This window comes from Scomber scombrus, chromosome 14 (assembly GCF_963691925.1).
Source record: "Scomber scombrus chromosome 14, fScoSco1.1, whole genome shotgun sequence".
NCBI lineage: Eukaryota > Metazoa > Chordata > Actinopteri > Scombriformes > Scombridae > Scomber > Scomber scombrus.
The window spans coordinates 20,791,052-20,814,169 of NC_084983.1; the positions used below are offsets into that span (position 1 = coordinate 20,791,052).

At 39.1% G+C, this 23,118-nt stretch overlaps 1 protein-coding gene across 1 annotated transcript in view; it reads left to right on the plus strand.

The window, feature by feature from the left end:
- pdlim4 (PDZ and LIM domain 4) overlaps positions 1 to 22,391 on the plus strand; it is a 49,239-nt gene extending 26,848 nt beyond the window's left edge. Inside the window, exons 4-7 of the mRNA XM_062432703.1 lie at positions 10,668 to 10,951; positions 12,360 to 12,517; positions 17,670 to 17,808; positions 19,816 to 22,391. Coding sequence (XP_062288687.1) covers positions 10,668 to 10,951; positions 12,360 to 12,517; positions 17,670 to 17,808; positions 19,816 to 20,020 — 786 coding nt within the window. The 3' untranslated portion in view covers positions 20,021 to 22,391. The remainder of the gene's footprint in view (positions 1 to 10,667; positions 10,952 to 12,359; positions 12,518 to 17,669; positions 17,809 to 19,815) is intronic.
- Positions 22,392 to 23,118: the final 727 nt, after the last annotated feature.

Sequence of the window (23,118 nt, forward strand, 5' to 3'; positions counted from 1 at the left end):
CTTGTAAATGGTTATCTCATCTTACATCTGCGTCTTAGGCTTTGAGTTTTCACTTCTACTATTGGAAAAGTTTTATGCACCCGTAAAGCAATACCATCAGCTACTGACATTTAAGGTTTTTAAAATTCCTTCCCTTAAATTACACTGTGGCAGCTTCAAGTAGGTGGGAATGGGCTATTAGCCAATGCTAAAGTCAAACAGTACTTTTTGGCGAGCAATATCAGAATGCCATTCATTGCTGCCTTGCTGCTACCTTATTATTAAAGCGATAGCTGTTGTGGCCGAGCACTATGTCCTTGTGGAAAGAATGAGGCTTAATAATGCGGAAGCTGAGAAATCTGGATCCAACGTCACAGAGACTTCCAGGCTCAGCCAGCAACTGGCAGCTGAAGGCAAAGTCTCCAAGCTAACATTGATAGGAGCTGACAGATAGAGTCCTTGCATGACTTACAGACCATAATTCCTTCCCAGCTTGGAAGTGAATTTTACCTCAGAAAAAAAATGTGTGCATGATATGAATTTGTTTTATGAATGGAACAAAGCTGTTTCTTTCCAGTATCTGTCAAAACACACAAAATCACAAGATAGTAAAAATGTAGTTGGTTGTAAACTTAATTCTCCAAAATGTTTAAAATAGTGGATTAACATTTACCCTATTAAGACCCTTAATAACTCTGAACAAAATGGGTCATTAAACGGTTTACAGTATTCTCATGGGTTGCCAAAATATGTTTACTGGGTCCACTGGTCCTTAATCCCTTGCCAGGAAATCTCAGACCAATGGAGCATTGTTGGAAAGTCTTTCTAACAGCTTCACATTCATTCACACAGCAGGCCTTTTAGATCACAGACCTGTGACCTCACTTATTTGGTTGTTTGTGTTCACTAATCAGCCAGTAATCCCCAAAAATGTCCAAATCACTCTTTGCGTTTTCCTAACAAGAGCCTTCCCTGCTCTGCTTGGTGGTCAGCATGCTGGGGGAGTGGATGAGGTCAATGAGAGCTGATGGGGTAAGAAGGTCCAGACAGACTGCAGTCATCCAAGCTGATCTTTCTCAGGTTTTTCTGAGGTTAAGCAACACAGAAGGTTGTATTTCAAACTGTGGACTGAAGAAATGCCCAGTATAAGATTTTTGACTGCAAATCATTCAAATATATTATAGTAGAGCTCCAGATTAAAAAATCAGATGTAGAAATGTGCATAATATGTAATAAAAAACAAAAAAGTCATGTTACTTTTGTTGTCACATCCACTTTGTAGGAAAGTGGTGTATGTTGCTGCATCCAAGTGTCTTTTTAAAACATTATTAAAAAATAATATGGTTAATATTATTTATGTCTGAACGCCAACAACCCTCGTAGCTAATTACATCATTTTTATAGTCTTATCATCAGTTAAAAGTGCTTTGGCATTTCCCTACCAAGTAATGCACATCAGCAGTGGAAGCTTATCTTTTGCTCTGTTTTGTACTACGATGCCAACTTTAACCCAGGTGGATTTCTCTACAACATGTATTTAGTCCAAACCAAATAAAACCTCCTCATTGATCTAAAGTGAATTGGTGTCACCTGAAACTTCCAGGCTGTGTTATAATGCTATAATTGTTTACGTCACATCAGGATTAAATTCAACTCACTGGTGACTTGGCAAAATATTAAAGCAAAAGTTTCTTAATAGCTTTATTGAATAAAATAAATTGATAAAAAGCATTACATTTTCAAACAACCCTGGATTCCTTGGCTACATTCATCCTTACCAAAGCATCTCTCCTCTCTCAGATGGGCTCATGGCCAGAGCCCCTTAAAAAAAAAAAAGTACTATTTTCCTGTCTTTCTGCCCCTCCACCTCAGCCCTCCATCATTTCCTCTCTAGCCTGTCTGTCTCTCCTCCCAGTGAGGCACCCAGGGCCAGGCCCAGGGAGCCATAAAGGGCTGGTTTGTGTTTGGTTAGTGGTGCAAAGCACCATGTGAAAGCTTAATTTTGGAGGTCCAGAGGGATTAAACCATGCAGGAGGCAGCAGAGAAGGAGGTGGTGTGTTATCATGAATTTGTGTATGTGAATCCGGTGAGGCAGGCAGGCTGAGGTGTGGGTCCTCAGTTAAAGACAGGCATATGATTTCAATTAAGGTCCTCCACCCTTTTCTCCTCCTCTTCCTCCTCACCCCCTCCTCCGCTCGTCTGTCTACCCTTTTTTGGCCAAACTGTGGTTGCGGGTCGAGATACCAGAGCTGAAACTGCAGTCTTCGCCAATTTAAGACCTTATTAATCAGTAAAACTTATAGTCAGGTTGATGAATGAAGGAACTTGGCTCATTGCTAAATGTACCTCAGTTAGACCAACAGAGCGTACAAATGCTTGGATGCTTACCATGTACATTCATACAAAAACAAACTTTCTTTCTGTCTGTCTTTTATTTTTTTATTAGTCATTTTTCTGTCTTTCTTTGTATTTCTTCCCTTTTTTGGCATATAAACGCACTTATACATGGTCAGTCATCCTGAACCATTAGCCATGCTTGGTTACCATTGTAAAACAGGTCAGTGAAATCAGATGGCAATCTGAATTTATGAGCATACGGCGGTAGACAATACTGGTTCTCATAAATAGTTACTGCTCTTGAATTTCGTTCTCGTTCTGTCTCTGTCTTTTTTCCCCTTTCGAAGTTTTTCTTCTTCTGAGCCAGGAGTAGTGCAGTTAAGATTTGGGAGAAAATGAAAGAGTAGCCACTCTCAAGAGAGAGAAATTAGCAAACAGATGATCTCACAGATGGCCTTTTCAACAAGCTTGTAATGCTGAGTTTCTCTTTGAGATAGACTGAAGCTGCTCATATTAACTTTAAACTGTTATGACTACATTGGGAAAACAAGATAAGGTTACCAGGGGACTTGGGGTGATAAGGCAAAGACCAGATTAACGTGACTGTCACCTTAAAACAAAATCTTCATTAAACCTATATGTAGTCCAGACGTGAAAAGGAAGAATAAATCTTTTTAATGAGACAGTTGGATTACAGCTGATTTTCTGTACTAAAAGAACCCAGCCACCAAAACTTCAGAGCAACTTGAAAGCACTTACAGGTCCTGAATGTTACCAAACTGGCATTTTTATAAGGAGAGCACCAGATGTGCTGCCTTATAAATCTGCCATCCACCCAGAGCAAATATCTGTGCAATAGACATGCTAGACCAGAGAGAAAAGAGCGTGAAGAGAAAGAAAGACAAAAAGAATGTTTGAGGAAAGGGGTTCAGTTCACTTGAAACAGGAGTAGTCACACCACATCAGGCTGGAGTGTGAGCGTGAAAATGCGTGAAAAAGACCTGGCTGTTGACAACAACAACAAACATCGAAAGAGGCATCTAAGGGCAGTATTTAAAGGAAAAAATCTAACCTTTTGGACATGAGTTTTCATTATACCGACTCATATACATGAATCACAGCTTTCTTTCTAATGAAGTGGGGCTGGGAGGAGTGAAGGAATTGATCATTCTGCTTCTTGTAGAATTTATTTTCCCCTGTCTGCTTACAACTTCACCTCTTAAAAATTACCTTATCACAGAGAAGTGGAGGAGGTTGCCGGGGTCAGTGCGCGGTTGTTTGACCCCAGGTTTGCATACAGCATCTTGAGTGTGTTGAGTGAGGTTGAGACAACTTAAACACTTTTTAAATGCATCTAGTAAGGAAAGATCATGATTTTGTTAAATATTGAAACACGTCTCATGCTTCAAGTCAGCGTTGACTTCTTTGATATTTAACGAAGACCATGATCTTTCCCTTACAAAAAAACAAGTGCCAAAACATAAATCAATCTTTTGCTGCCACAAGCAGACTGCCAAACACACCTTTTAAAGTGACTCTTCCACACCAGCCTCCACCTGTGGGCTCTGAGTCTACAATCACCATAAGATGGAGGGAAGGAAGTCATTATACTATCCTGTGCTGTGCTGAGCTTGTTTTTTTCCTTCTGGGGAGCAACAAGTTCAGAACTGAGACGCCAAACATCAATGCTGCAGATGTTCCAATTTTTAGAAGACAGGTTTGCTGATTGTTCCGTTTGTAGGAAATTAGAAGTCTAGACATAAATCCTTGTTTTCTTTTAATGTTTTGTTGTTCTGTGTTTTAAAGCTTTTAAGATTCTGGCACAGATTTGAATGTGCGGATGCTTTTTTCATTTAGTTTGATATTTTTTAGCTTTAAAATGTACTCAAATTGCTCTCTTCACGATTAGTCATTACTGGATTGGAATAATTGTTTTTGTCCTTCATATTTCTTTTAAAGATTTCACCATCTGATTTAGCTGTCCTCCATCACATGCCATGTTTGTACAGACTATGAGCCATAAATGTAATGTCTTTACTGCAGGAGCATGCATGTAACATAATACACTCTGAGGGATTTTCTTCCACTTGCCTCCTGTATTCTCTGAACACAGACATGAATGAGCTCGCCTGACAACGATACAGTTATTGTAATGATTGTTATCTGCAGATTTAGCTCTTGTCGAAATATAAGAAGTAAAAATGAATCATCATTGAGACTAAAAAGACATGTAGGGACATCGATTTTGTTCTGAAGAACCTCACCCTTCTAGTCTGGGCCTATTTTCAGAAAATGGAAAGACGTAAGATGAATCGAGCAGTGAAATAAAAGATAGCTAAATTCCAAAAGGTTGTCTTAGGCTGAAAAACAGGTCACCTTAAGTTAAAATGCCTGAAGATATAACAGAGATTTTATTGTGGAGGAGGGAGGGATTTTTTTTGGGGGTAGTGGGATGGTAAAGTAATGAGGTAATCATTAAAGTGGGTTTCACAGGTCCAAACAGACAGTGACACAACCTCAGCTGACCTCGCACTCCTCTCATGCTGCTGATAAAAGGAATGACATGTAATCAGTATTATGTCAGTATTCGTCAGAAGATTTAATTTCCAGAGAATCTTCCTCCTTTTTCAACTAAAAAATATTTTCCTAGAGTGTGCATTTCTGCTGCCAAGCAAAATAGAGGACATAGTAGAATCTGCATCAACATTATGGAAGTTTTTCAGTGTAAAATTCCAGATATGCATTGGTGAATCAGGAAATGCTCTGAAATATCAACCAGACACATGTATCTGGAGCACCAATAGTTGTATTAAATGTCATTCCTTGCAAATATGAATAATAACTGTCTTTTTCACAATGTAGAGAGTGAGGGAATCATTTATTAAATTCACATGAGGTCCACCATCTGCGCAAACAGAGTTAAAGATAACGAGTAGAATCTGGTTTGGCCCTGTGGTGAGAGCCAGGCTTCAGAGTGTCTGGTTTGTTGGAGAGGGGACCACAGAGAGCTGGGTGTTTCTGACATGCAGCTCAAACACGGTTTGGCTCGGGGAAATTGAAGCTGTATTGAGCTCTGAATCCCTTGCCTGCTTCTCTGAACCTTAACCATGAGTGGCTATGTGCTAACGTTTTGTTCACGGGTTTCTGGATTCATCCATCTTTGTTGTCCAAGGTTTCGGGGAGAGTAGAAAGAGGTGGTTTTAAATTTCTTGTAAGTCATCTGTCTTAAGTGCTAGAGGCAGGGCAATGACAGAGTCCTGAGAGCGCTTTTCCAAGTTCAAGATGTGAGCTTGTTGATGTATCAATCAATCAATCAATCAATCTTTATTTGTATAGCGCCAAATCACAACAAAGTTATCTCAAGGCACTTTACACATAGAGCAGGTTCTAAACCGTACTCTTCAAGTTTTAATTTATAAAGAGACCCAACATTCCCACATGAGCAAGCATTTAGCGACAATGGCAAGAAAAAACTCCCTTTTAACAGGAAGAAACCTCAGGCAGAACCAGGCTCAAAGTGGGCGGCCATCTGCCTCGACCGGTTGGGGTAGAGGGGAGAGAGAGGAAGAATAGGAGAGAGAGAGAAGCACATAGAAAATAAACATTGAAGCTAGAAGGTCCGGGACTGGAATCTGTCATCCGGACGTCTACAGGCCCAGATTGCCTGTGAGATGAGAAAGCACAGACAACTCCGGGGAAGAAGTGTAGGTTACTAAATGCATTAATAGTACATGAATGTTATTGGATATAGATGGATGGATATAGAGAGAGAGAGAGGAGGAAAGAGGAGCTCAGTGCATCGTGGAGGTAGGAGTCCCCCGGCAGTCTAAGCCTATAGCAGCATAAACTAGGAGCTTGCTAACTATAAGCTCTATCAAAAAGGAAAGTTTTAAGCCTACTCTTAAAAGTAGAGAGGGTGTCTGCCCTCCGGACCGAATCTGGGAGATGGTTCCACAGGAGAGGAGCCTGATAACTGAAGGCTCTGCCTCCCATTCTACTTTTAGAGATACTAGGTACCACAAGTAGGCCTGCGTTCTGGGAGCGCAGTGTTCTGGTAGGTACATAAGGTACTATGAGCTCTTTAAGGTATGATGGAGCCTGACCAGTAAGAGCTTTAAAAGTGAGGAGAAGGATTTTAAATTCTATTCTTGATTTTATGGGAAGCCAATGCAGTGAAGCTAAAATAGGAGTAATGTGATCTCTCTTTCTAGTTTTTGTCAGAACGCGTGCAGCTGCATTCTGGACCAGTTGGAGAGTCTTTAGAGACTTGTTAGGGCAGCCTGATAATAATGAATTACAATAATCCAGCCTAGAAGTAACAAATGCATGGATTAGTTTTTCAGCATCATTTTGAGACAGAATATGTCTGATTTTTGAAATGTTACGCAGATGAAAATAGGCAGACCTTGAAATTTGTTTTATGTGGGAATTAAAGGACAGATCCTGGTCAAATATAACTCCTAGGTTCCTTACAGTAGTACTGGAGGCCAAAGTAATGCCATCCAGAGTAGTTATATCATTGGATAATGTGTTTCTAAGGTGTTTAGGGCCAAGCACAATAACTTCAGTTTTTTCTGAGTTTAACAGCAGGAAGTTACAGGTCATCCAGGTCTTTATGTCTTTAATACATGTTTGTAGTTTAGTTAACTGGTTGATTTCATTAGGCTTTATTGATAGATATAATTGAGTATCATCTGCATAACAATGAAAATTTATTGAGTGTTTCCGAATAATATTTCCTAAAGGAAGCATATATAAGGAGAATAGTATTGGTCCAAGCACTGAACCCTGAGGAACACCGTGTTTTACTTTTGTTTGCATGGAGGATTTATCATTGACATTTACAAACTGAAATCTATCTGACAGATAGGATTTAAACCAGTTTAATGCTGTTCCTTTAATGCAAATTAAATGTTCAAGTCTCTTTAACAGGATTTGATGATCAATAGTATCGAAGGCAGCACTAAGATCTAACAGGACGAGGACAGAGAGAAGTCCATTGTCTGATGAAGTTAGGAGGTCATTTGTAACTTTTACCAGTGCAGTTTCTGTACTATGATGAGCTCTGAATCCAGACTGAAAATCCTCAAATAAGCTGTTATTATTTAGAAAGTTACACAGCTGATTAGCAACTGCTTTCTCTAGGATCTTAGAGAGAAAGGGGAGGTTCGATATGGGCCTATAGTTAGCTAAAACCTCTGAATCAAGAGTAGGCTTCTTGAGAAGTGGTTTAATGACAGCTACTTTAAAAGACTGTGGTACATATCCTGTCACTAAAGACAGATTGATCATATTTAATAAGGAAGTACTAACAGAGGGAAGGACTTCCTTAAGCAGCCTAGTTGGAATCGGGTCTAAAAGACAGGTTGATGGTTTAGAGGAAGTGATCATTGAGGTTAATTCTATAAGGTCGACTGGAGAGAAACAGTCTAAATAAATATCAGGTTTAAAAGCAGTTTCTGAGTTTCCTATGTTAGAGGATGAATCAGTGCTTATTGAGGGCAAGAGGTGATTAATTGTGTCCCTAATAGTTAAGATTTTGTCATTAAAGAAACTCATGAAGTCATCACTACTGAGAGTTAAAGGAATACATGGATCAGTAGTGTTATGACTCTTTGTCAGTTTAGCCAAAGTACTGAAAAGAAACCTTGGACTATTTTTATTCTCCTCTATTAGTGATGAGTAGTAGGCAGCTCTGGTGTTACGGAGGGCCTTCTTATATGTTTTAAGACTGTCTTGCCAGGTTAGGTGAGATTCTTCTGATTTGGTGGAACGCCATATTCTTTCTAGTTTTCGTAAAATTTGTTTTAATTGTCGAGTTTGGGAATTATACCAAGGAGCTGTTTTCCGTTGTTTAATTACCTTCTTTTTTAAAGGAGCGATGGAGTCCAGAGTTGTTCTCAGTAAGTCTGCAGCGCTATCAACAATACAGTCAATCTGGGGGGGACTGAAATCAGAATAAGTCATCTCTGTTGTATTGATACATGGCATTGAGCTCAACATTGATGGAATTTTTTCTTTAAATTTAGTGACAGCACCATCAGTCAGACATCTAGTAAGAACATGTCTGTCCAGTGGTGTATAGTCCAGTAATAAAAATTCAAATGTTATTAAGTAGTGGTCTGATAAAGAAGGATTATGAGGGAAAACTATTAAATGTTCAACCTCAATACCATATGTCAGAACAAGGTCGAGGGTGTGGTTATAACAGTGAGTTGGCTCATTCACATTTTGAGAGAAGCCAATTGAATCTAATAATGCAATAAATGCAGTGTTAAGGCTATCATTCTCAACATCCACATGAATGTTAAAGTCACCTACTATAATTATCTTATCAGTGCTAAGGACTAAATTTGATAAAAGCTCTGAGAAGTCAGATAAAAATTCGGCGTACGGGCCAGGAGGACGGTAGATTACAACAAATAAGACAGGCTGTAAAGTTTTCCAGGCTGGGTGAGAAAGGCTGAGAACAAGACTTTCAAATGATTTATAATTAAGTTTAGGTCTAGGGTTGATTTTTAGGTCTGAGTTAAAAATGGCTGCAACTCCACCTCCTCGGCCGGTGTCTCGAGGGATGTGGGTATTGATATGACTGGGAGGAGTGGATTCATTTATTTAGACTGACATATTCATCCTGACGCAGCCAGGTTTCAGTAAGACAGAATAAGTCAATATGATGATCTGATATTATATCATTGATTAATACACCTTTAGAGGAGAGAGATCTAGTGTTTATGAGTCCACATTTAACTCTCTTATTTTGATGGTCCATTACTGGAGTGGTATTAATTCTGGTCAGGTTTTTATGTATCGCTCTTCTATTAAAAGCTGTTTTAATTGGTTTAGGAGGTCGGGGGACAGACAGAGAGGAGCACATCTCCAGCATGCTGAAAAGTGCTGATTACAGAAGACCTGTGTGTGTGTGTGTGTGTGTGTGTGTGTGTGTGTGTGTGTGTGTGTGTGTGTGTGTGTGTGTGTGTGTGTGTGTGTGTGTGTGTGTGTGTGTGTGTGTGTGTGTGTGTGTGTGTGTGTGTGTGTTCTGTGTCTGTGTGTGTGTGTGTGTCTGTGTCTGTGTCTGTGTGTCTGTGTGGTCCAGGTGAAGAATGAGGACAGGATGACATCCAGCAGACTAGTCTGTTAAAATGAAAGGGATCCTGTCTGGAGAGGCTGTGAACCTCCACCCCCTGTGGCTAAACCAACCCAAAACACACAACCACACACAGTGTCACACACATGCACACTCATTCCAGTGGCTCATAGTTACAACAGTCTGACTGGGAAGCATGACTTGTGTCTGCTTTCCCATCCTACTGCATTGCTTAACTTGTAAACAAGTCACTTAATTTCAACTGAAATGTTTATAGTCTAAAGTTATGATAATGTGCAGCCCTATTTAGTCGAAGTCAAAACTGCTCACTATCTCTAAAATTCAAAGCACCAAGACACTATCAGACGTGGTGACATCATTGCAAACCATGCAATAAAACTTTATCTGTAAAGTCCAGTGTCTGAGATGAACGAGCCAGGCTGGCAAATGAGCTTTATCAGTGAAGCGCACTGATAGCAGTGTGTCTGCAGAAGAAAACACTGAAAGGCTTGGTGATGTCACTGTGGAGTTTGTGCAAATGGGCTTTTACCTCAGCATAAACACACTCACTGAGTATACAGTGGTGTACGTGTAGGTGTCTGTGCATCTGTCCTGCATTACTCCAGCACATTTTTTTCTAAAAGGTCCAGCAGAGCAATGTATATGTGGCAAGAACGTACAAAGTCAACAAGATAATCATGTAATCTCTTACAGTATCTCTCTGCTACTCCTCAGTTCATAGAAGAAGCAGCAAGGAGAGAAGAAGAAAACTTTCTTCTTTTTTTTTCAATATTTACACCACACACGTTATTTGTTTTGATAGAAACATCTGCAGGAAATGTAATGCAAGCTTATTCTTAATAAGCCTTACACTATTAAAGAGGGAGAAGTAGAAATGAAGTGGAAAAGGTTTTTCTCTCAAATCTAACCACTGCAAAGCCTCATTTGTGAACAACCACTCTTTTTGCCTCTAAAGAATTGTGGTTTTCTAGGCGGTGCACCGCTGGGCCTGTTTTCTCATTGCTGTACTGTTTTAACTCTGATTTTCAGAACCAAAACATAATGGTACATCTTGCAACATGTCCCATTTTTCCTCATTCAAACATTAGTCATTCTTGCTCTTATGTGACATGCTCTTTCTCCTTTAGCATTGCATCTGTTGTTACATAGATTTCAAATCATGAAAAGTATGAAAAATATTCCTGTGACGCTATCTTTTAGTCCTGTTTGTTAAATATCTCTCTTTTTTTTTCTCTCTTTTTAGAATTTCCGGCCCATCACCAGCGGATATGGGGGTTACAGTCGTAAACCTTTGTACACCCCTGAACCCCAGTCGCCGCCAGTTCCCCTGTCACCCCAGCCTCCTCAGCCCACTCACCTGAATAACGGACACTCCAGACCAAACAACGGCCACAGCTATGGATATGGGAACGGAACTGGGCATGCTCAGTACAACAACCCATCGGGACTTTACTCTCATAACGGCAACAACGGAGACAGGTCTCTGCCAAGCAAGATGGGAGGTCTCAGCCTCAGCGCCACACACAGGTGAGGTGATCAGTGTGTGCTGTGCAGTAACATAAACACGTGTCCTAAATCTGACCATAATTGACTGTTTTGTAAAATATCATTTAGATTATTATTTTCAAGCCCCATCTTTAAAAGCTACTGCAAATAATGACTTTTTAACCCCAATATTTTCCATAAAAATGTATAAAACAGTGAATCACCACATAGTACCTGCAGCACAAACTGTTGCGGCATATCAACTTTCAAAATATCCCTCTGTGACTTTTCCTAGACCAGCCTCATTGACCACCAGTATCAACCTTTCTATTATCATCACTGTGTAAGATTTTATGTAAAAAATACACAAACAGTATATTTTAATACTCCATAGATGCATGTGTGCATGTGCTGACTCCAGTGAAGATTCTCACAGTAACAGATGCTCATACAGAAACAGGCAGTCAGACACGCTTTGGATATCTCTTGACGCACCTGCACAGATGGCCGTGTGGACTGGAAAAGCTATTTGTTGTGTTGCATCCTCTCAAGTGTGTAATAAATATGTGTGTTTAGTCTCCCAGTGTACATTCTCTCCAGCACTCCCCTAGACTGTTAATCCTGACGAGGTCCACACACTCAAACAGGGACAGAGTTAAACGGCATCTTAACACCGCTCATTGCCCGCTGTCTGTCACTTTCTCTTAAACACTGATTACACAATTCCACCGTGTCCGTTTCACTCAGTCTTGCTTTCACTAGCTCAGGCTGTCTCTCTCACAGACATACACAGTTACACAAACACACACACACACAGGCAGTGAAGCGCCCCTTTCAGACTCCTTGAGAGGAGTCTGGAGACAAACATGCAGTTAAGTGTGTCAGGATCTGAACACATCTGTCAGCAGCCCTTCTCATCTCCCAGCGGTTTGGGTATTTGAATGTTGCAAATGAACGTGATCCATCCTGTTAGGTTTGGGAATAACTTGATGGATGGATGAATGTGCAGAACTGGAGCGCAGAGCTGTTGTGATTAAGACTTCATGCGTGTGGAATCGCATGTAGAGTGTACAGTCTACACCTCTGTTTTTCCTTCTGTTAGTCCATCTGTGCTGTTCTAACAAAAGAAAAACTGTGTCTTTTTGAACAAAAAAAGGTTCAGAAGTACTTTCTTACCAGTTGGTGGTCTTGTATGTCGTTTCATTCTTACTTTGGTCACATCATGACACCACCTGTTTTTAAAAAAAAAATGCTGTAGCCAAATAAGATACAGTACCACAAAAAAAGTCAAGCCCAGTGTTTACACATGTTTTCTAGGATCCTTCATGAGGGACTTTTTTGCTCTCATGACTTATTACTAAAAGAGATTAATGTTTTTTGTCACATGTCATCTAGCCATCGTTAATCACATTGCATTGCAATAATATCTTGCCTCCCTTGTCTCCCCCAGCCCAGAGCCTCCCATGCAGTCCCCTGGGGGCCGTAATGGTTTTGACACACAGTCAGATGTCTACAAGATGCTGCAAGAATACGAGGAGCCCGTCTCTGAACCCAAACAGTCGGGCTCCTTCAAATACCTTCAGGGAATCCTGGAGGCAGAGGATGGAGGTAAGGATTTCTTTCTTTCTGTGCAGATGTGTCAATGTGAAAAAAATGTTGTGCCATGATACTTTTCTCAGGAAAAGAAAATGTACGCTAAAAGGTATAAAGATGTGAAGGCTGGAATTTAAGTAATGGCTACAAATGTCTATATTGTTTTCATTATTTGTTTCGTTACAGGCAATAATTCACATGGTTTGTATGGACAGATTGAGCTTGATTTTCTTATCACTATTATTATGCGCAGCTGTCATAATCTGTCATATACTAAAATATCTCAGTGATGTTGGCAAGATTGATCAACTTTTCTGCTGGGGTGTTGTGTTGATAATATCACACTGAATGACTTTCTGAAAGTAGATATTGAGTGACCTAAACTGTGCTTGCATCATTTGTGGCAAATAATAGATGTTTTAAAAAGAAAGTAAGGAAACTAAGCAAGGAAAAGTTGGAGAAAAATAACTGAACCAAAACATATCCTCAAAGGTTATATTTCTGTCATTCTGCAATAGTATGATACTGCTGTTGTGACTCTGACATACTTGGCTGCCTTCACTGTCAGCAGACTGTAACACTGTTGAGCAGTTATAAAATGAGACGGTTCAAATGTGGCAAGCAGCTGGATTGATTCTCACAACTTTACTGTAAATTCACCTTGACTGTATACGTCTGATCAAACTTTCCAAGTAAATATTTCCGCCTATGCAAATTAAGCTTGTGATTCCAACCAAAGGAACATCTTGTTTTGCTCAGGTGGTGCCTCTCTCCGCCTGGCTTGCTAGCATATTTTTCCTTTTATAGAAAGACACAGACTGCAAGGTTAGGGGATAGAGAGAGGAAGACCTAGAGAGAGAAAACAAGGGACGGAGGGAGCAGAGGAGGAGAAAGATGAAGTGCTTTAAATAGCTCATGCACGGATGAACAGGGGAGAGGAGTTTTGGTAAGGCAATTTACTGCAAAAACAACTTCACAAAGGACAATAAAGTGAGAAATATGGTTTTCCTGTCTGACTTCTGACTGTTCAGCATTCCAGCTTTCTGAGGAGGAGTCATGTGATGCTGACAGCAGCAAAGCAGAGAGCGAGGGCTCAAAAGTAAAAGCTTCCCTTCTCATTGCTCGTTTACCACTAAAGCAGTTGTGAAAGTCGCAGTTGTGAAAGGAATTATAAGCCACGCGTTAGCATGTTAAAGCGGAAATAGCACAGATCTCTGAGAAGTGGGCTTATGACCTGTTGGTGTGGATAGTTAATGATTAATGTTTCTCTCAGCTACAACAACTAACAATGAAGTGTCCTTGAGAAAAAAAGCCTAACCCTTATTACTAAAGTGGAAGAATGTGGCTGGAGAGTTACCAGCTGTGAGTGTATGAATCTCCGGGGTCATAGTCAGCATGTATACTCATTAACCCTCTCCATAAGTAAATACACTTATAATATACGTACATTGTCATACAGTCAGTGTGAACTCATTATTCTTACCTAAATCACAGAGCCCCACCTTTTGATTTATAAATTCTGAGAGAGTTTACATACTCTGGTTTGACTCATGTTGGTTTGAATGCCAATACTGGTACAGATGTTTTTGTTTGAGAACATATGATTGATTGTACTGATCTAAATATTTTCATGCAGCAAAACCCCCAAAAAACTTGGGTTAGGGTATTTTTGACTCTTGCCTGTGGAAAAGAATAGAAAATAGGGTTGAAAGCTTAACTTCTCCTCTCCTTTTTTAATAGTTAACTCAATAATTCAAGCAAAGCCAAGAAAGATAAGATAAGATAAGAGATAAGATACAGATAACCATGTTGATGTTTTTTCCCCCGGAGAATATTATCATCCTAGCGGAAAGGGAAATATATCACATCTCTGAGTCTACCTTTGATGTGAGAGCCGGCAGGATAATCCACAGCACAAGGCACAATGCTAACTGCTCCTGGAACAGAGCCAGACCATACTGTTTCCTTAATTTAGCACTTACTTTAACACCCAAAGCAATGAGAAAGAGGGAAGGCTAAAGAAAGGGAAACAGAGGTGGCAAGACATATGCTAAAAGGAGGATGGAGAGAGAGAGAGACTGTAACACTGCTGATGGATTAAACAGATTAAGAGGGAACTCTGTTTGTCTGCTGTCAGTGATCGTTCAGCTTTGGGGACCGACAGGTTGATTGACAGGTTAAGCCCTCGATGAAACGGAGACTCTTTGGGTTTACTTTGGGATTGTTTTAAAAGCTACCTGTCTCTCTGTTGGTGGTTGGTGGTGTCATTTAATCCTTGTGAGAGTGTGAAATCCTGCCGCAAATGTCATTAAAGCCTGTTTCTTTGTTGTTGTTTTTCTCCATAGCTCAATAAAGATGAGACATGTCAAATTAACAGTTGAACGCAGGTACAGATTAAAGTCGGATCGTCCTGTTGTTGAATGCATACCTCGCTGTCAGGCTTTTAAATCACTGTAGTTGGTCTCCTTTTGAAGGCAAAAGCCCCTGTAGAGGCCATGTTGACTTTCAGGGGCTTTTAAAGTTCAAGCAAACAAGAGTGTCAGTTTACCCAGAATTCCACAGTCTCTGCCATGATTGGTTAGCAATGTGCAAAAGAGGGGTGGAGTGACTGATAAAAACTGCAAAGTTAGTGCATGTGAAGCAATACTACTTACAATAGATAGGTAATAGAAAGTTGTACATGTGATAATATTAGTATCTTTTTTCAAGGTGTTACAGTGTGTATTAGTTATATGCTAACAAACAGATTAAAATGGTCTCTGTTGTTAAAGACCGAAAATATGAGGCGGATCAAAGGTTTCTTCAGCAGTTGGAAAAAGAAATAAATACGATGCCAGTGACCTCTCTGAAACTCTGTTCATTCCCTGACCTCCACATGGTTGTTTGGTTTAAGGACATTTGGAAAATATCAAATTTTGTATAGACTGGCTGCACCATATATTGTTTATTTCCAGAAAAGTGACTTTCCATCACCTTGGGTATTTTTTCAGCAGAAAGCTCATTACCACAGTGCTGAGTGATGGCCACAAAGCCCAGTACATAGAAAGAACTCAGGAGAGAACTAGGCTCTGTCTTTTCTCAGAGGATACCCCCGTGAACTAAGACATCTATCAGCATCTTTGCTATGCAGAGAAGGAAATGTTATATTGTGTAAATTCAATCACTGATTGCCTCCTATTGTAATATGTAAACATGGAATGGTGAAATACTGCAATATCTGTTATTTTTAGGTCACTTTGCACGAGAAACCATGTGTGAAGTTAAATTGATTCATATTATTGGACCAACATAAAACTGGTTCCGACAGATGGATTAGAATTGTCTGTAGCTGTGACCACAACTCAGACAGGATAAACAAGATTATTTTACATTATTGTTCTTTAAAATGCATAAAAATAAAACTTCAAGTATTCAGACTACAGTGATGTGATACAAACAAAAATGTTTTAGGAAGCTGCAACAAATAAATATTTGGTTTTATTTAAAAATAATGAATTACTTGATTATCAAGCATGTCATTGATTTTTTTTTTAATCAACTATGATGTCAGCACTTTCTATTGTATTTTTAACATATTTGACTATGTTTTTTTCTTTCAGGCTACATGTGTGGCCTCACAGATTATAAATGTGTGTTTCTGACACATTTCAGCGATTCATTGTGTCCATTTTTCTTGTTCCATAGACCCCTTGTAAACCCCTTGGATGAATTCAGTCCAAGTGTATGTGCACTATGGTCAATAAAAAATAACTTTCTGACTTCCTTAAGAATTTGTAGATACAACAATTTCCCACAGTAGCTGTCTGATATAATATTGCAGCTGTTCATTTATCTTTTGGATTCCCTCTGCCTTAAACTTCCTCAGGCTTCACACGCTTCACTTGACAGGTTTGAGTTAGGATGGGGGTTTACATGGATGTGTGACTGTTTTTACAGTGTGTCTGGTTGATATTAGTCACAGTGCAAGACACACATTATGCCACAAATGTTAAGTGGGGTAATATTCAGTATGTGTGGCAACTGGTCAACTTGTCAATGTCTGTCATATAAAATATGGTGTCTGCATGCATTTGGCAATGAAATACACAGGGTTCAAGTAGTCTGGCTCTTTAAAAATGTTGAAGCAGGACTGAACAAGTGCTCATTCATGCTGCCTTTTGTATCTATTCCTGACTGTGGTCTTAAGACTTTTATTAGTCAGCCTTTCCCCTCACAAGCACATAAAAGATATTCCATTAGAGTGCATCATTAGGTAATAGAGACATTAATCTCAGAAATAACCTACCCAGCTAATGTCAGCTCTTAAACACACCATGGAGCAGTCAGAGGCCGACTGTTACCAGGGAATTGAAAGTGCTTCGAGTCAGGTGCCAGATGCGAGGTAATTAGACTGTGGTTAGTGGCAGTGACAAGAATAACCTCTGCTGGCACATCATCAGTGAAGGAAAGTCACATACTGCAGTCCACAGCTGTGCCCCCATACCCAATCTACTCTGGTGTAATTGGAGTGGCTTCAGATATCCAGGATAAAATGTTCCTCTTTCATGCATTCCAGTCAAGCACAAATAAATGCTTGATGGCTGGCATTGATCTTAATAAAAAAGTGCCATCCATGGGAAGGCAGCAACCAGTGTCTACCATTATGATTAATAGCTTATATGTTACTTTTTGTGAAATTGTAACAACATAAATGAGCATTATATGTTGACATAAAATTAAATCAATTAAATAACATTTGATTAAGTTGGTGTCTTGATGTCAATACATAAAAATCTCTTTCTCTTCACTACGAAATAGATGTGTTCAGTTTGAAGGTGAGATTATGTCATGTCATATCTCACCTTGCACTAGCCGCAGAAATCATGTGATTGCAGCATATTGGTGTGATGGTTACAGTTGGCTGCAGGGCTGCAACTAATGACTATTTTCATGGATTAAATTGCTGATTATTTTCTTTCTTGTTTAATCGAATAATCATTTAGTCTGTGAGTCGTCAGACAATAGTTATACTTTCCCAGCACAAGTTACCAGATGCCCACAGCGAAGGTGTTCACGTCATGTCAGCACTGTGATCTCTTGGATCGCATGCTTCTCTGGCCTGTTAATGGTTTATGGTCAAGTTTCCTAAGTCTCCGTGTTTATTCTGTGGTTATTTTATTATTTCTAGCTGTGTCCCCAACGGAGAGAATGAGAAACTTAAAGTCTCCAGTCAGATCTCCAATCCCCAAGCTTGGAAGCCCCATCCCCAGCCCTCTGCCTGGTCTCCAGAAGCTACCCCAGTGCACACGCTGCTGTAATGGTATTGTGTAAGTATTGTACTCATGCCGGTTTAATTTTAAAGTAAATAACAATCTGTGTCTGTGAAGATTTGCTTTCATCCAGGTCATGGTTGACTTAACCCCTCTAGATATAATTCAAAAGATAACACAAAGTTATGTCTGGAATTGGGTCATACAGGTATAGTTTAGATACTCCTTTAAGAGGCCTGTGATTTATTTTTCAGTCTAATAAAGACAGACCATTCAGCATATCTAAAATGTTGTCTTTATCCGTAAAATAGTACTTAATATCCCCTCCGATTTAAGACATACATTTTTTTTAGCAAAAAAGTAGCTTGCATAACTTGAATGTATACCAGGGACCAAACTGCATCTTAATGGTCACAAATAATGGTTATTCTAGTCTACAATTACATATTACTCAAGATACAGTAAATTTGAATGATTTATTCTCAAATTTCCTATTTTAATCGACATCTGGAAATTCTATTTCTCCCTCTTGTTTTATCACCCTGTCTGTAGTCATAAAGTTTAAAAGTTGAACTACTGTATGTGAGGTAAGTCGGTTCTTCCCCGACTCAGAACCTTGTCTCACAGGTTGACCTGTACCAACAGGCCTTTTAACAAGTACTCGGAAAAATCTATTCACATTTATCATTGTAATGATTAAACCAAGCTATCGTCCACACCCTTTCCCACGCACACATGCTCTTTACACATATTCTTACCTGTACACATCCATATAGGCGCATATAGAGTAAACATTAAGTGCATGCCCACATGCACATACCTCTCTGTCAAATAAACCACATGTACCGGTAATCCCCCCTCTATAAAAGCAGCTGCAGGTAAGCAGTGATGTCATTACTGACTTACATTTCTTATTAACAAGAGAGCATTGTGGCTGCTTGCTGGGCACAATAAACCTGTTATGACCTGGGATCATTTTACAGCTTTTTAACCAAGAATAGAACACTGTGTCAAGAGTTTATCCTGCATGTTGTGGGGTTGGATGCAGAAACAGGTTAAAAAAAGAAGGAGGCTTATGATTTAATGGTCGCTGGCCTGAATCCCCAGTCTAGAGAGGAAAATCTTATTGGGAGCTTTGACTGAACAACGCCCTTAACAACTGTGCTGTCACTGTGTGACTGATTAAAGCTATTAAATTCCAAATTAAACCGTGCTGATCAGAAGCCAGCCAGCAGAATAAACATGAACTATTCAGCTCCCAGGTGTGACATAATGAAGGTGATATATACAGTGCAGTATAAATATGGTGAGATACTGTATATTCAAATCTTTACAGGTGCTATAAAGTATGATAGTTGCTCATTTGCACAGATAATGGGAAGCTCAGTAAACAACTGTGAGTCAAACAAAAGCAATCTATCAGCATTTACTTCCTTTTAAAGTGTTCTGTCCACTGTGATGAAGGCACCCTCCGAAAAACTGCTTGCACTTTTCCTTGTAAGGCACTCTGCATTTTGCAATTTGCTCATCATTGCATCATTTCCCAATAACACATTCAAGCATTTTTATCTTTCTCAGTAGTGCAAACCTTCATGCAGGTATAATGATATGATCTTTATAGATTACTCTATGTTTATTTGACCTTCACTCTTACACTACTTTCAGTATGAGGATGTGTTCTTCCTCATACTGAATACATTCTCTTTATTCCTTATCTAATACTCATGAGGTCTGACAGAAAATGTACCAAAGAGAAACTGCAAGATAAAGAAGAAAAATAGAAATCCTTCATCCCTAAAATAATCTGTGTCACTATCAACTTCCAAAGGTTGGCCACTAATGAAGGGATGAAGGATAAGAAAACGTTCACAGAATGAGTCTTAACAGGATCAAACTAAACCTTTTACAGGGCATCAAAGGGGAAAGTCTGTCTCCTTTTGTCTTGCTGGATTGTTTTTTTTTTTTTTTACATTGTATTATTATTTTTCCATTATTTCTAGATTTGCTACATAACTCTCAAGCCTTCAGAAATCTAATACTCTCTCCCTTCATCTCTTCATCCAGTGGCACCATTGTGAAGGCCCGGGACAAGCTCTACCACCCCGAGTGCTTTGTGTGTGATGACTGCGGCATCAACCTCAAGCAAAAAGGCTACTTCTTCATCGAGGACAGTCTGTACTGTGAGACCCACGCCATGGCACGCGTCCAGCCCCCAGAGGGCTATGACGTTGTTGCTGTTTATCCCAACTCCAAGGTGGAGCTTGTCTGAGATGGAGATGGAGCTGGCTATACTGTAATATAACTGGGAAACCAAAATATGGGAGAATAGGGCTACTGAGTATCCTAGCCAATATTTATCAGGCTCTGTCAAGCAGGAATCCTGATCTTGGATCAATTTTGCATTTTGGTTGTTTAGAGTCGTATGAAATTTGTGTTTCAGTGATCTCAGATCAGAATTTTTACACTGACAGACTTGATAATTGCTATGTATATTGAGCATATTGAAAAAGGGTTGAATCTGATGAGAATTCCAAAACTCCAATGCATTAAAACACTGACATGGTAGCCTATGTCATGACCTGTCAGCCCTCATCTCTCAATCAGTGTGTTTACATTGAATGTAGATACAAGCTACTTACTCACCTAGTAAAGATCATATTCAGAAAAGTTGTTCATATGAAGCTTCATGTGTACATCACAAGCACAGCATAACAAAAGAATATCCCATGTACATTTTATAACAAAGAAAAAAGGCATGCACAGATGGCAAACGTCAGCATAACACTGAATGAGATATTTGTGCAGTGTAAAGTAACTACACCAGCATTTTCTAACAATCCAGAATGAAATTCAATGTTGCATAACGACTCTCATTCAAGCCTTAAAATGACTAGAAAACATTTGGGTTTAATATGTTCTCACGTGAGACTTCTGAGTTGATTAGTATGTTTGCCGTGAAGAACTGCAAAGGAGTTAGTGGGTTTTTTCTGACTTTTAGCTTTTATAGCAACAGTTTCCCACACAGCACACAGCACGACAAAATGTCAGTCTGCTTTTCAAAGCATTTAAGTTATATATTGTTCAAGTTTTGGTTAAGGGGTTTAAAGGTTTCATTGTCTGTTTAACTATGTTACAGTTTCCAATTATACTCCTGTTTCTTATGGACTTATGCATTTGTACTGCATTTTTACATGTACTGTATGCAGTTTACTTTTCAGACTTTCAGACTTAGTTTTTAGACATCTCAGTTTTTCTGCTCACTTCTCAGTTTTGTAAAACATTAAGCAATAATTCATTATATGCAGTTCTCTAACAGATGTAATGTGAGGGAATACCAGTGTGCTTTGGTGAATAGGTTTACCGCACTATAACCTATAGTAAATGCCTCCATATGCAACTATGCAAGCGCCACCTTCTGTAATGTAAACAAAACTTTGCTGGACACATCTAGAATTTAGAATTTCTCTCAGACGCGTTCACAACATCCTCTTTTCATAAACAACTAATTGTAAGAAACTACATTTAGGTGATGAAATAACTTATGGTGTGCATGCACTAATGATACTTTGAGCAGACGTGACACACATTCACATACGATTCTCAACCAAAGTCCAGCACCTGACTGAGAGAGGAATTTTAACTATCACTCATGTTCACACTGAAGAATTCCTGTTCATAAAGTCAACAGCATGGAGTTCACTGGGTCTGTTTATTAAAAACACTACAGGTTGACACCAATAGGCTCTCTGCTCCTCTTGACAACTTTTAAAAATGGTTATGTGCATTTTGAGACAGGAGACACAGCTATAGAAAACCTCTGGAACGTAGTAAACCGGGACTCCACAGCCTAAAACATGTGGGAGTAATATTCACTGTGTTTAGTTTTTTGGACCCACTACACAGATACATTACGATTCCTCTTTGGAAGAGAGGGAAAAGTCACAAGTTGGAAGTATGCATAGTTCTATTCCCTTTCTACTATTAATTCAGATTTTTGGTTACAACCAAGTCCATGAAGCAAATGAAATATATATTTCTACATGAGCAGAAAAGGCGAGAGTAAGTGATAAAGAGAAATAGGGACACATCATGTATTTTCATTTCTTGAGAGAAATTCTTTCTGCAACAAGAAAGAAACATGTTATTATGACTGCAACATGTGGCCATCAGTCTTGGCGTATTGTGAATAGTGAAGTAAGCCTGGTGTAGAAGAGTGGTCTTATTCTAAATTTTAGATTTTTTTTAACAAAAATACTTAATAATAATTTGAAATGAGAAACTGAATTTTGCAGTGCTATAATGATTTCCATCTTTTTGTTTTGTTTTAGATATCAACATTGATGCGTAGCTGCTAGTATGCCATCTATACTAGTTATCTTGTAAATTATGTGAAAAAATATATTGCTACCACATAGTTTCTTTGGTATTGTACATATTTGTTTCATTGTGATTTCTTTAACATATATAACATGTCACCCATGTGCCTTTGCATACCCTGTGTCTTTAAACGACTTCCGTGCTCTTTGACACAAATCTACTTCTTGTGTTTAACTTATTGTTCTAGCAACACATGTTTTTGTTTTCGATCTTCTTGTTTGCTATTTTTTCAGGATCTAAATAAAATGAGAAGTGCATTACCATGAGAAAGTTGTTTACATTCTTCACTGATCTTCACTGCAGGATTTCCCTGCAAAAAGGTTGCATGAGTTGCACTGTGAAAAACACAGGGGATTCAATTTGTCTTAGTTTTACACACCAGTTCTGACACGGCGGTTTCTCCGTAACACACAAGCCATAAATCTCAGCATGAAATTGTTTTTGTGTCACAAAACCAACTTTATTGCCCATGAGAAGAAGTGTGTTCTTTCACTTTAGATCTGCAACCACCCTGTTGTAACTGTTTTACAGAAATTACAGTCTGAAATATAACACACAAAGCCGGTTTCCGGACAGAGTATAAACTAAACCAGGAGTGGGCCTTAATTTAGAATACTTAATCCTTGTTTACAAAGTGGCTCTCTGAAACACATTTTACATAGTTTTCACAGTAATAACTTCTTGACTGTGTAGTCCTGGATGGAGTTAAATTAGATTAGTTTCAGCCATCTGTTTTAGTCCTCATGTGTAAGAATATGTGCAGACAGCAGTAGTCTGAGAATGCTTTAAAATCCTGAAAGGCATCATAAGTAGCTCGATATACGATGGGATTAGAGGAGTAAAAACTGACTTAACAGTAAAAATGGAATTAAAATAATATTTACGTACACGATACCAAAATCCTTATAATGATCAGAAATTGAAGTAAAGATGATATGCTTCCCTTTTAGTGAAATCATCACTGCATGTTCTGTTCAGTCCTGTCCTATC